Source organism: Moschus berezovskii, chromosome 26, assembly GCF_049115385.1.
Source record: "Moschus berezovskii isolate FMDL1 chromosome 26, NW_MosBer_1.0, whole genome shotgun sequence".
Lineage (NCBI taxonomy): Eukaryota > Metazoa > Chordata > Mammalia > Artiodactyla > Moschidae > Moschus > Moschus berezovskii.
In genome coordinates this window covers 18,130,726-18,144,975 of record NC_142485.1, presented here as the reverse complement: position 1 = coordinate 18,144,975, position 14,250 = coordinate 18,130,726, and the positions used below count along the sequence as shown (strand labels likewise).

Sequence of the window (14,250 nt, the reverse complement as noted above, 5' to 3'; positions counted from 1 at the left end):
ACAGTTGCTCAGTCATGTCCAACTCTCTGTGACCCCACGGACTGCAGCATGCCAGGCTTTCCTGTCCATCACCAACTCCTGGAGCCTACTAAAACTCATGTCCATTGAGTTGGTGATGCCATCCAACCATCTCATTCTCTGTCATCCCCTTCTCTCACCTTCAGTCTTTCCCAGGATCAGGGTCTTTTGCGATGAGTCAGCTCTTTGCATCAGGTGGCCAAAGTATTGGAGTTTCGGCTTCAGAATCAGTCCTTCCAATGAGTATTCAGGACTGATTTCCTTTAGGATTGACTGGTTGGATCTCCTTGCCGTCCAAGGGACTCTCAAGAGTCTTGTCTAACGCCATGGTTCAGAAGCATCAATTCTTCAGTGCTGAGCTTTCTTTATAGTCCAACTCACCTCCATAATGACTACTGGAAAAACCGTTTCTTTGACTAGACAGACCTTTGATGGCAAAGTAATGTCTCTGCTTTTTAATATGCTGTCTAGGTTGGTCATAACATTTCTTCCAAGTAGCAAGCGTCTTTTAATTTCATGGCTGCAGTCACCATCTGCAGTGATTTTGGCTGCTGCTGCTGCTAAGTCACTTCAGTCGTGTCCGACTCTGTGTGACCCCATAGACGGAAGACCATTAGGCTCCCCCGTCCCTGGGATTCTTCAGGCAAGAACACTGGAGTGGGTTGCCATTTCCTTCTCCAATGTGTAAAAGTGAAAGTGAAGTCGCTCAGTCGTGTCCGACCCATAGCGACCCCACGGACTGCAGCCTACCAGGCTCCTCCATCCATGGGATTTTCTAGGCAAGAGTACTGGAGTGGCTTGCCATTGCCTTCTCCGGCAGTGATTTTGGAGCCCCCTCCCCGAAATAAAGTCTGTCACTGTTTCCCCATCTATCTGCCATGAAGTGATGGGACCAGATACCATGGCTTAGTTTTTTGAATGTTGGGTTTTAAGCCAACTTTTTCACTCTTCTCTTTCATTTTTATCAAGAGGCTTTTTAGTTCTTCGCTTTCTGCTGTAAGGGTGGTGTCATCTGCATATCTGAGATTATTGATATTTCTCCCTGCAACTTGATTCCATCTTGTGCTTGATCCAGCCTGGCATTTCACATGATGTACTCTGCATATAAGTTAAATAAGCAGGGTGACAATATACAGTGATGATGTACTCCTTTCCCAATTTGGAACCATTCTGTTGTTCCATGTCCAGTTCTAACTGTTGCTTCTACACTTGCATACAGATTTCTGAGGAGGCAGATCAAGTGGTCTGGTATTCCCATCTCCTGAAGAATTTTCCAGTTTGTTGTGATCCACACAGTCAAAGGCTTTGGCATAGTCAATAAAGCAGAAGTAGATGTTTTTCTGGAACTCTCTTGCTTTTTCGGTGATCCATTGGATGTTGGTAATTTGATCTCTGGTTCCTCTGCCTTTTCTAAATCCAGCTGGAACATCTCGAAGTTCTCGGTTCACATACTGTTGAAGCTTCACTTGAAGACTTTTGAGCATGACTTTACTAGCGTGTGAGATGAGTGCAATTGTGCGGTAGTTTGAACATTCTTTAGCATTGCCTTTCTTTGGGGTTGAAATGTAAACTGAGCTTTTCCAGTCCTGTGTCCACTGCTGAGTTTTCCAAATTTGCGGGCATATTAAGTGCAGCACTTTAACAGCATCATCCTTTAGGATTTGAAATAAATATAAGCTTATTAATAACCATTAACATTTATAAAATGCCTTGCAATGTGTCAGTCTGTCAGTTCAGTTCAGTCACTCAGTCGTGTCCGACCCTTTGCAACCCCATGGAATGCAGCACTCCAGGTCTCCCTGTCCATCACCAACTCCCAGAGTTTACTCAAACTCATGTCTGTTGAGTCGGTGATGCCATCCAACCATCTCATTCTCTGTCGTCCCCTTCTTCTCCCGCCTTCAGTCTTTTCTAGCATCAGGGTCTTTCAAATGAGTCAGTTCTTCACTTCAGGTGGCCAAAGTATTGGAGCTTCAGCTTCATCATCAGTCCTTCTAATAAATATTCAGGACTGATTTCCTTTAGGATTGACTGGTTGGAACTCCTTACAGTCCAAAGGACTCTCAAGAGTCTTCTCCAACACCACAGTTCAAAAGCATCAATTCTTCGGTGCTGAACTTTCTTTATAGTCCAACTCTCACACCCATACATGACCACTGGAGAAACCATAGCTTTGACTTGACGGACGTTTGATGGCAAAGTAATGTCTCTGGTTTTGAATATGCTGTCTAGCTTGGTCATCAGAGAAGGCAATGGCACCCCACTCCGGTACTCTTGCCTGGAAAATCCCATGGATGGAGGAGCCTGGTGGGCTGCATTCCATGGGGTTGCTGAGAGTCGGACATGACTGAGCGACTTCACTTTCCCTTTTCACTTTCATGCATTGGAGAAGGAAATGGCAACCCACTCCAGTATTCTTGCTTGGAGAATCCCAGGGACGGTGGAGCCTGGTGGGCTGCCGTCTATGGGGTTGCACAGAGTCGGACATGACTGAAGTGACTTAGCAGCAGCAGCTTGGTCATAGCTTTTCTTCCAAGGAGCAAGCATCTTAATTTCATGGCTGCAGTCACCATCTGTAGTGATTTTTGGAGCTCCAAAAAATAGTCTGTCACTGTTTCCATTGTTTTCCCATCTATTGCCATGAAGTGATGGGACCGGATGCCATGATCTTAGTTTTCTAAATGTTGAGTTTTAAGCCAGCTTTTCAGTCTCCTTTTTCACTTTCATCAAGAGGCTTTTTATTTCTTCTTCACTCTCTGCCATAAGGGTGGTATCATCTGCATATCTGAGGTTATTGATATTTCTCCTGGAAATCTTGATTCCAGCTTGTGTTTCATCTAGCATTTATTTTATCTTATGACATATAGTGCAGGTGGTAGTGCTAACATTCGAGTTGTTAGTTCTGATTGACTGAATCATAGATCTTCCCCAATATCAGACTTCGCTAATGATTCAAAGAGTATAGGCAAGCACAAAGTGCAGATGAAATACTATTTTCTTTTTGTGTTTTGGAGGAACCCCAAACTCTCACACATAGATTCCAAAAATGTCCTTTTCTTCTGCATTAGTACATGTTATGGTTTTGGATTAGCAGAATAGTTTTGAGCAGTTAAAAAAAAATTGCACAAAGGAAGTTGTCTTCATTTTGGAATTCCTCTGTTTTATATTAATTTTACAGCTTGCTGACTACCTCCCATTCTCCAGACATAAATTAATAAATCCATCATTCCAAGCTTATTTATGATAAGCAATCTAGATAGGTTAGTTATATCTGGCTAACAACATTTTCCAGATAGATGCTCTTTGGTATTTTTTGGCTAGTAGATACCGTCTAGTCAAGGCAATGGTTTTTCCCGTGGTCATGTATGGATGTGAGAGTTGGACTGTGAAGAAAGCTGATCGCCGAAGAATCGATGCTTTTGAACTGTGGTGTTGGAGAAGACTCTTGAGAGTCCCTTATACTGCAAGGAGATCCAACCAGTCCATTCTAAAGGAGATCAATCCTGGATGTTCATTGGAGGGACTGATGCTAAAGCTGAAACTCCAATACTTTGGCCACCTCATGAGACGAGCTGACTCACTGGAAAAGACTCTGATGCTGGGAAAGGTTGGGGGCGGGAGGAGAAGGGGACGACGGAGAATGAGATGGCTGGATGGCATCACCGACTCTGTGGACATGAGTTTGAGTGTACTCCGGGAGTTGGTGATGGACAGGGAGGCCTGGCGTGCTGTGATTCATGGGGTCGCGGAGAGTCGGACTCGACTGAGCGACTGAACTGAACTGAACTGAACTGAGATACCATTGATAGGTGAGCCCTAGTAGCTCAGTGGTTGAGGTCTTTCATTCCCACTTCCTCAATAGAGTGAGTTACCTTCTACTACTGTTAACTGTTTCCTTCTCAAGGTATAAGAGTGAGTTTGTTCTGTATGACAGATTTGTTTGCCAAAGTAATCTTTAAAATTTTTCTTTCATACATCATTAGTGTTATCAGTTTTGGGGGTTTATGCTTGGGAAAATGAGAACTTAATGGATACTTGCTGGATGCTGTTTAATTTCTTCAGTGTTTATAAGATCAATAGGGATGACAGGCTAACCCATAATCATAAATAGTTGCTTTGATTATTTCATGTTGATATCATGTTTCATCATAAGAATCTTCAGGTATATATTAAAATCTGCTGTGCGTTTACTAGAAATTTGAGAAGTCAGGAACTAAGGTTGGGGTTTGAAGAGTTTTATTAAGAACTTAAGGCCACTTCAGTTTATTGTGTAAAGTGACATGAGGAGATGGCTCTGTTTTACCTTTAACAGAGTATGTCACAGTGTTCCTAGTCTTTGTATTTCTGTAACCATTCTTGAAGTGCAGTTTACTTTGAGGAGAACCCTCAAAGTTTGTAACAGATTTTTAAAAAGTACTCCCAACGAAACTAGAGAGAGTAGTTCACTTGATAGGCCAGGAGTGTAATAAAAACCCTTAATATAGAAAAGCTTTTCTGTCTTTTCAGGTAGATTTGTGAACAATTTAACAGTTTCATGAGTTTACTTAGATCTTAGGAAATATGATAAGAAAATTAAAGTTATCAAAAATTTATAGAAATTTATATACCCAGAGATGCTCATTGTGAATGAGATAATGATTATTTTTTGAAGAGATCAAAGTCAGAGAATAATAGAATTTTGAAACAGCTAGAAGCTTAGAGTTTAGAACTCTATATTAAACTGCCTCACTTATTTTAAAAAGAGGAAATACTAAATGAATGGCTTTTAGAGCTAGCATGTTGTTTCTTTTTTGTGATTCTGACTCTTACATACTATGTTTGGGCCCAGATGCCGTAGCTTACTTTAAATATGTATGTTTGGCTCTTCCCTCATGTTGATTGGTCTGTCTGTGGGTTTTCTTAGAAGACTGGATTTATTCACAGAATAATTGTTCTTTGGATTTTACACTAGGACCTTTTAAAGATGAGTGAACAAACGTTGGAAAGAGGACAGCAGCGGAAACTTCCTGAATGGATGTCTATGCAGAAGGGCTATACGGTAGAAGAAAAAAAGGTATGCAGTTCATCAGTAATTCTTCCAGATGGAAAATTTAATGCATATTTGACTGTAAACTGAGTTCATCCTCACTTATAAACTTCAAGCGATTATTTACTTTTAGAGTTGTTGTGAATGAACCAGAATCTAGTCATTGAATGGATGAGTGGGATTAAATTTTCATTGGGTTTACAGTATATGAATTCTTATTCTGTTTTTCCTTTTTATTTAGTTCACATGGCTAGCCTTGCCAATTTGTTCGAATTCAGATTATAATTTAGACAGTATTTATTTTGGTGAATTTTTTTATGGTCAAGTGAATTTTAAGTCTTGATAAATTTAAGCTTCACCAACCTGTCTTCAGCATTTTAAGGCAACATTATTGCATCTAGAATACTAATCTAATTGCAGAAAAGCATTAACAAAATAAATGCTTTTATGAAAATAGGGTAGAAGTTTGCAAGTAAATTTGTTAGAAAAATAATTTTACAATTGATAGCTTCACATTTGTTAAATTGTCCGTGTGACTCATTAGTCTATAAAGCTTTAGTTGATAAAATTTAGAGCTATAATTTGCTGTATTTCAGTGAATTTTATTATTTCAATGAACATTTATTATTTAATGTGACTTTTATTTGTGCCTTTTTGGAATTTTGTTTAACTCAAGGCATCTGTTCAGAAGAGTGTTTTGGAAGATCACCTGCCCTTCTTAGAATTCACTGGGTCCATTGTGTACAGTTATGAAGCTAATGATTGTTCTTTGCTCTCAGAAGATATTAGGTAAAGGTTTAAATTTCCAACTTTCATTTGAATTTGGACCCTTAGACTATAAGCCTTAGTATTGTAAGTGTACTGAGTTTTGTAGTGGAGGTGTGTTTAGTACATAATTATACATGTAAAATATCACTAATTCTACTTTTTAAATAAAAACTTAAAATTTCTGAATTAAATATATAATGTCCCTGTTTGTTCATTCATAAACCTTTGTATTACTTTAGCTAATTTTTAATCTTTTCAATACTTAAGATATTATATATAGAATTATTGAACACACCAGTTTAGGAAAAACATGCAAAAGTTATTCAACCTCTAAAACGTCCCTTTCTATTTCATTAAAAATGCCAACATTGTAATATTGAATAGTGACTGTGACTGTCTCTGTTGCATTTAATTAGCAACAATTATAGCAAATGATCCTTTAAAAGAATTTTAAAAATGATTATTAATATTTTTTAAATTGTCAAATTAGCTGCAGTCCATGGGGTCGCAAAGAGTTGAACACAACTGAGGAACTGAACTGAACTGATATTCATGTTTTCTTTTAAATCTTTGAACATATTCAGCATATTTATAATAGCTGTGTTAATGTACTCTTCTGTTAATTCCATTATACTAATTATTTTTCTATTAAATGACTGTTATCCTGCTTATAAGTCATGTTTTCCTGTTTCTTTTTTCATGCCTGACAATTTTTGATTAGATGTTATGATCTTACCTGGTTGAATGTTAGATTTCGTTTTCTTCCTTCAAAGAAAGGAGCTTTGCTGTGTTGGGCAGTAAAGTCACCTGAAAACCAGTTTTACACTTTGAGGCTTATTTTTAACGTTTTTAGGCCAGATGTCAGTAGCCTTTATTCTGGGCATGATTTAGTCTGTAATGGGTGTGACTTTTCTGGAATCTTTGCTGACTGCCCCAGGTGATCAAAATGGATCTCTCTACTCCAGCTTTGCAGAACTTAATGCCTCTTACCTCTGTGGAAGCCGTAGGAGTTGTCCAGATTTCAGCTCCCTGGTTTGTCTTTGTCCAGCCTCGTAGTTTCGTTCTGTGCTTGCGTGTCTTTTCCTGCCTAGCTCCCTCCTCCCCAGGACTCTGCCCACACCTTCCAGCTGCTTCCCCTCTCTGGCTCTGAACTCTGTCCTCCCAATTCCGTGCCCTGCTTTGGACTCTCCTCCCTGTTCTGCTGTCTAGAATGTTCCAGGTGGAAATCTGGGGCAGCATTTGGGCTTAGACTTGATTTCCTCCCCTCAGAGAGCATAGTCCTGTAGCGCCTGTTGTCCAGTGTCTGGAAACTCTTGTTTACACGTTTTGTTCAGTCTTCTCTATTTGTTCATGGAGGAAAGTTATGACTGATCAGCGTTATTTCATCTTAGCCCAAGACAGAGGTTGAGTTTTTTAAAATTTATGAAATAGGTTTTCACTTTTAAAAACTGTGAAGCAGGCAAATATAAGCAATAATTTAACACGCACCCATAGTCCTTCCACTAGCTTTGTCAAACCTTAATCTTCCTTTTCTTCAAATCTTTATGAAGACAAAACAGTAAAATACACCTGAAGCCTCGTGTATGCTCTTTCTGATTCTCTTCTGCAGTCCTCTGAGCTACCTTCTATCATGAGTTCAGTGTTTAGTATTCCCTCACATATTTTCTATAATTTTCATAATTTTGTGTCCCCCTCAATATCATATACTATTTCTTTGCCCATTAAGAAACTTTAAAAACAATGCTATCAAACTCTGTGTATTCTTCCACTTGTCTTTTTCACTCAACACTTTATATTCTTGTGAATTTTTCTTTTTGGTTTGGTATGTGAAGTTCTATTTTAACTTTTATATAGTATTACATTGTCTCAGCATATCATAATTTATTCACTCTCTTGTTGATGGAAATGTAGTGTTAACATTTTTGCTAGTCGGAATAGTATTGCAGTGAACATTCTTAAACATTTCTAATTATGCACGTATAAGTTTCATATATTTATGAGAAAATCTTGTCAGTTCATATAGTTCATACTTGTGGTTTAACTAGATACCGTCAGAGTTTTTTCCAAGAGGATTATCAGTTAAAAAATTGGCCAGTATGTGAGTGGTCCCACTGGTAGTTTTCTTTATCAGCATTCAGTATTGTGGAGCTTTAATTTTTGTTAGTCAGATAGATGTGAAATTGTAAAGGTTCAATTTACATTTCTCCGACTTGAGAGGAGATTTTGTGTCTTCATATGTATATTTGAATTTATTGGCCGTTTGGATTTCCTTTGGGGAATCGTGTGCTCAGTTGGTCAGTCGTGTCTGACCCCATGGACAGTAGCCCACCAGGCTTCTCTGTCTATGGGATTTTCCAGGCAAGAATAGTGGAGTGGGTTGCTGTTTGCTACTCCAGGGGATGATCTTCCCCATCCAGGGACTGAACCCCCATCTCTTGCGTTTCCTGCATTGGCAGTCAGATTCTTTTCCACTGCACCACCTGGGAAACCCTCCTTTGGGGAATTACCTGTTCATATTTCCCTCCTTTTTTTTAAACTGGATTATTTATCCTTTTTGTATTGACTTTTCAAGGAATTTTTTAGTATTGGGTTGGTGAAAAAGTTCATTTGGATTTTTCTGTAGTATCTTGTGGAAAAACCAGAATGAACTGTTTGGCTAACCCAATATTTTCTGACTATTCATTATCAGTTGTATGTATTACGATATCCTCTACAGTCTGTGGCTTGTCTTTCAACATGTTGAATGATGTCTTCAGTGATGCAGAAATTAAAATTTTAATTAAATAATTTATGCTATTTCCCCCCCTTTAGCATGAGTCTCTCTGATGGAGATGTGGTAGGATTTGACATCGAGTGGCCTCCAGTGTACAAGAAAGGGAAACTGGGCAGAGTGGCACTCATTCAGTTGTGTGTGTCAGAGAGCAAGTGTTACTTGTTTCATATTTCTTCTATGTCAGGTTGGTATCTGTTGTATTTGTTTCATTATTATATGGTAGATAAATTGTAATATGTCAACTTTGTCCACGTGAAATTAAGCTCTTGAATTAACAGGTGCCTCTCTCCTCACCTTATATTTAAGTATTTATATTTTAAGTATTCACTCACATCCCTGTTTTATTTAATTTTCATGTCATATCTGTCAGTGCATGACGTTATTCCTGTTTCACAGGGTAGAGAACTGAAGGGTAGGGGGGCTAAATGTTAGTGATAATATAGTTATTAGCATTTAAATTAGTTGTTTTTCTTGTCATTTATCAGTCAGGACTTTTTGCGTTAGGTGAAAAAAAAAGCTCTCAAAAACACTCAAGGTAAGTGTTGGTTTCTGAATTTAAACTTAAACACAAATTTAAATGTAAGCATAGAATGTGTATGAAGTAGAACATAAATCTGTCATGTTTGATGGAACCTATGGAAATAAATATTATATATTAGTATATAAATATTAATATAAAAAATTATAGTTTTCCCTCAGGGACTAAAAATACTGCTTGAAAATGAAGCAGTTAAAAAGGCAGGTGTGGGAATTGAACAAGATCAGTGGAAACTTCTACGTGACTTTGATATCAAATTGAAGAGTATTGTGGAGCTGACAGATGTTGCCAATGAAAAGGTAGACACAATACATATATTATTTTCAGAATAAAAACAACATAAATTTGTGTTTTACAGAATGTCCCTTCTGAGTGTTAGATTTTTTCTTGAGAGAATATTTTAAGCTACATAATGTTTTTATAAAAAAAGAAGTCCCTAATGCATGTCTCATAATGAAAACTTTCAGTTCTAATCAGTTGCCTTAGCGAATAGTTTCTTTAAGCAAGCACCCTCTCCCATATTTAGTACTGTTTCACTTTGTTTTATATATTTGTGAATTTAATTATTATATTTAAAGTTTCTCTCTTTAACCCATCTATATCAGTATCCCCCGTTTTTTTTTTTTTTTTGACACTAACATAATGCAGCTCTTGTGGTGTGATCCTCTTAGTGAAAGTTTGACCATCATTTCCATGGCCCATATTTCACATATTTTATTAATGTAGTCATTTAAGTTACATTCTCACGTTAGCCAAGTGTTCATTTGGCTGAGAAATAGGAAAATCACCAACCTATTCAACTTTTGTCTGTGAATGATGCTTAGACAGTCCAAGAATTTTAATACCTACATTGAGGAAATGATAGAATTACATTCTTGTAAGGTAGACTGCAAATGAGGTTTCTAGTGACTGGAAATCTACCAAGGACTATCTCTGCCTTATATTTTGATGTAACATTTTCAACTTTACGTGTGACATGGTCATTTGGTATTGGTTAGAAATATGTAAAAATAAAAGGAAAGAAATAACTTTTGCTGAGTTGATTTTTCCATTATTTTTAGCTGAAATGTATAGAGACCTGGAGCCTCACTGGTTTGGTTAAATACCTCTTTGGTAAACAGCTTCTGAAAGACCGGTCTATCCGCTGTAGCAACTGGAGTAGGTTTCCCCTCACTGAGGACCAGAAGCTGTATGCAGCCACTGATGCCTATGTATGTACCAAAGATCTTTTTCAAAAATTAATTTTTATTAGAGTATAGTTGTTTTACAGTGTTGTGTTAGTTTCCACTGTACAGCAAATGAATCAGCCACACATATACATATATCCCCTCTTTTTTGAATTTCCCTCCCATTTAGGTCATCACAGCATTGAGTAGAGTTTCCTGTGCTATACAGTAGGCTCTCATTAGTCGTCTGTTTTATACATAGTAATCATGAAACCAAGAGGAGAGTGAAAAAGTTGGCTTAAAGCTCAACATTCAGAAAACTAAGATAATGGCATTTGGTCCCATCACTTCATGGGAAATAGATGGAGAAACAGTGGAAACAGTGTCAGACTTTATTTTTTTTGGGCTCCAGAATCACTGTGGATGCTGATTGCAGCCATGAAATTAAAAGACGCTTACTCCTTGGGAGGAAAGTAATGAACAACCTAGATAGCATATTAAAAAGCAGAGACATTACTTGGCCAACAAAGGTCCGTCTAGTCAAGGCTATGGTTTTTCCCGTGGTCATGTATGGATGTGAGAGTTGGACTGTGAAGAAAGCTGATCGCCGAAGAATTGATGCTTTTGAACTGTGTGCTGGAGAAGACCTGAGAGTCCGTTGGACTGCAAGCAGATCCATCCAGTCCATTCTAAAGGAGATCAATCCTGGGTGTTCATTGGAAGGACTGATGCTAAAGCTGAAACTCCAATACTTTGGCCACCTCATGTGAAGAGCTGACTCACTGGAAAAGACTCTGATGCTGGGAGGGATTGGGGGTGGGAGGAGAAGGGGACGACAGAGGATGAGATGGCTGGATGGCATCACCGACTTGATGGACATGAGTTTGGATGAACTCTGGGAGCTGGTGATGGACAGGGAGGCCTGGCGTGCTGTGATTCATGGGGTCGCAAAGAGTCGGACCTGACTGAGTGACTGAACTGAACTGAACCATGAAATTAAAAGATGCGTGCTCTGTGGAAGAAAAGCTATGACGAACCTAGAAAGTGTATTAAAAAGCAGAGATATCACTTGGCCAACAAAGGTTCATGTAGTCAAAGCTATGGTTTTTACAAAATAGTCATGTATAGATGTGAGAGTTGGACCATAAAGAAGGCTGAACACTGAAGAATTGATGCTTTTGAACTATGGTGCTGGAGAAGACTGTTGAGAGTCACTTTGTTAGTGAGGAGATGAACCCAGTCAGTCCTAAAGGAAATCAATCCTGAATATTTATTGGAAGGACTGACGATGAAGCTGAAGCTACAGTACTTTGGCAACCTGATGCAAACAGCCGACTTGCTGGAAAAGGCCCTGATGCTGGGAAAGATTGAGGGTAGGAGGAGAAGGGGATGACAGAGGACAAGATGGTTGGATGGCATCACCGACTCAACGGACATGAGTTTCAGCAAACTCTGGAAGATAGGGAAGCCTGGCATGCTGTAGTCTATGGGGTCGCAAACAGTCAAACACAACTTAGTGACTGAGCAACAATAAATCAATACTGGATATATGTCAGTCTGAATCTTCCAATTCATCCCATCCCCCTCCTAAGATCTTTAGACTACAGTCTGTTTTTTAAACTTTATAATAAATTACTTTATAAAATTTTTATTGTGTAAACTAAAATGTTTTAAGTCAGTTGGGCATTAAAAATGCTTAGGTAGAAATTTAGTGAAACTGTTAATTCTAAATATTAATTAGCAAGTATCAACAGATTGTAATGCTAGTTATTTTTATCATCATGAAGCAAAAATAATGTCCAATTTTTATGTGAAAAAAAATGAGTTCTTTGAAAACATGAGAGGACAGTAAGCTCAGCCTGAACAAGCACAAATGGTGTTGATGATGTATTTGATTATAAGCCACTTCAGAATAAAAATAACTACAATGCAGTTTCTGTATCGAAACTGGCCTTATTTCTTACATTTATATTTAAAATGCGGTAAAAATTTAGAAAATTGGCTCCACAATTAGCTCTCCACTGCTGTTAGTCAGATGATTTTTATAGTTGCCTATTTGTACACAGTGAAATTAGGGCTTATCCATCTATCTAACTATATATACATATGTATATATATAGCACTCTTTTTTTTCCCCAAAAGTCTTATTTTATGTCCTAATAGACCTTTTTCCCCCAGCTTATACTTTTATTTGTAGATTAGTATCTTGTTTCTTTTCTTTGCATCTATTTTTAGACATGGGAGCTGCTTTTATTTATAACCAGAAGAAAATTCATCTGTGTGGGGAAATAAAAAGATAATTTTCCTTTATGTTTTGTTTAAAATAGAAAACTTGTTGAGAACTAATCCAAGTTCCATAGCATTTTTTAGTCATGAGAAATCTGTATGACTTGATTGTTCCTATTTACAGTAGCTAGCTGGAGGACTGAATATCCACTGACTAACAGCTAATAATGAGATGATGGCAAATGGATATCTGTGTTGTACAGTTTTCTCTTACCTGATTATATTTTGTTAGATTCCATTTATAAGGCATTTGATTTTGGTACTTGCTCATAATATTGGATGATAAATGAGAAAATTTTTATTTTAAAGGTGTACCACTTTCTCCATTCTCATAATGGGTGTGGGAATAAATGAAGACAGTTAGATCTTTGTTTAACTTAAAGGGTTGAATTCAGCTTCTTGTGTGCTTTGGGAATCATTGTTTTTAATTTTTGTAACAGTGAGGCATCGAATTTTATTTTGGTGATTTTAGCATACTGTTTTCACCTTTCTGTTTTTTAACAGGCTGGTTTCATCATTTATCAAAAATTAGCAAATTTGAGTGATCCTGTGCAAATATTTGTCAAGAGTAAAGGTATGTTATGGTCTGAAAGTAAAAGATAAAATTTGAATTTGCTTATTTGTGAGGTTAAGCTCCAAAAACACAAATTTTCACACATGTGTATTTAGCATTATTACAGTGTGTTGGTTGTCTGAGGATTAGGATGAGGTCTACTTGGCCAAAGCCTAGGGTTTCAAGCATGTTACTGTGTCAGAGCAGGACTTACTACTTATCGTTTGTAGCATTGCTGTTCACTGGGCTTCTAGAGTTGACTTTTGTAGCTTGGAGAACATCAGTGATACAAACAGCTGCCTCTTAGCTTGGAGATTATACATCTTTTATAAATATTTGGGCTCTGTGGGTGGCACAGTTGGTAAAGATCTGCTTCCCAATGCAGGAGATAGGGTTTCGATCCCTTGGTCGAGAAGATGCCTTCGAGAGAAGGCAATGGAAGAAGGAAATGGCAACACACTCCAATATTCTTGCCTGGAAAATTCCATGGACAGATGAGTCTGGTGGGCTACAGTCTATGGGGTCACAAAGAATCAGACATGACTGAGTGACTGAGCGCAGAGTGCCCTGGTTTAAATTTCTAAATTTTCCCCAGGATGCGATAATTCTGCTGTTTTTCTGCTAAAAGAATGGCCACTTGCAGCTTTCAAGTTCAGCTCTCAGATCTCTTGCTAGGTCAGTGATGGCAGATCTGCTTATGGTGTCACATAGGCCAGTGGTGGAATCTCAGCCACGTGACCTGGAATTTACTTGTTTCCTGTGTTTGGGCAGTGAGTGATGGCATAATACCTGTTTCATAGAGTGGCTGTTGAACTCATGATATACTAAGCACCCATACTGGTCTCTGTATAGTTGTTATTCTTGTAGCTTCCTTTTAGAGATTTTAAATAATCGTGTTTGTTAAGGTGTTAGTTAAATAAGGTGATTTTGCCAAATTTTAAAAAATATGGCATGATCTTCTTATAAAAAATTATATAATATCCTTTATAGCTGTTATTGAGAAGGAATCCATAGCCTCTGTGGGTAGCCCTCCTTTACACATTAAGGAAGATTTCTTATACTTTCTCTCGTTGGAAGGCCACATCTGTTGAGTGCCTGCTGGCTCTCTGTTGGCAATTGTAT

The 14,250-nt window shown here is 37.9% G+C and overlaps 1 protein-coding gene across 3 annotated transcripts in view; it reads left to right on the top strand.

Moving 5' to 3' along the window:
- The window catches only part of WRN (WRN RecQ like helicase), a 117,826-nt gene that overhangs the window by 15,108 nt on the left and 88,468 nt on the right, over positions 1-14,250 (top strand). For all 3 annotated transcript variants that reach the window (XM_055416564.2, XM_055416565.2, XM_055416567.2), the window contains exons 2-7: positions 4,970-5,071; positions 5,721-5,833; positions 8,624-8,769; positions 9,274-9,422; positions 10,185-10,334; positions 13,080-13,149. In XM_055416564.2, the coding sequence (XP_055272539.2) occupies positions 4,982-5,071; positions 5,721-5,833; positions 8,624-8,769; positions 9,274-9,422; positions 10,185-10,334; positions 13,080-13,149 (718 nt within the window). In that variant the 5' untranslated portion in view covers positions 4,970-4,981. The remainder of the gene's footprint in view (positions 1-4,969; positions 5,072-5,720; positions 5,834-8,623; positions 8,770-9,273; positions 9,423-10,184; positions 10,335-13,079; positions 13,150-14,250) is intronic.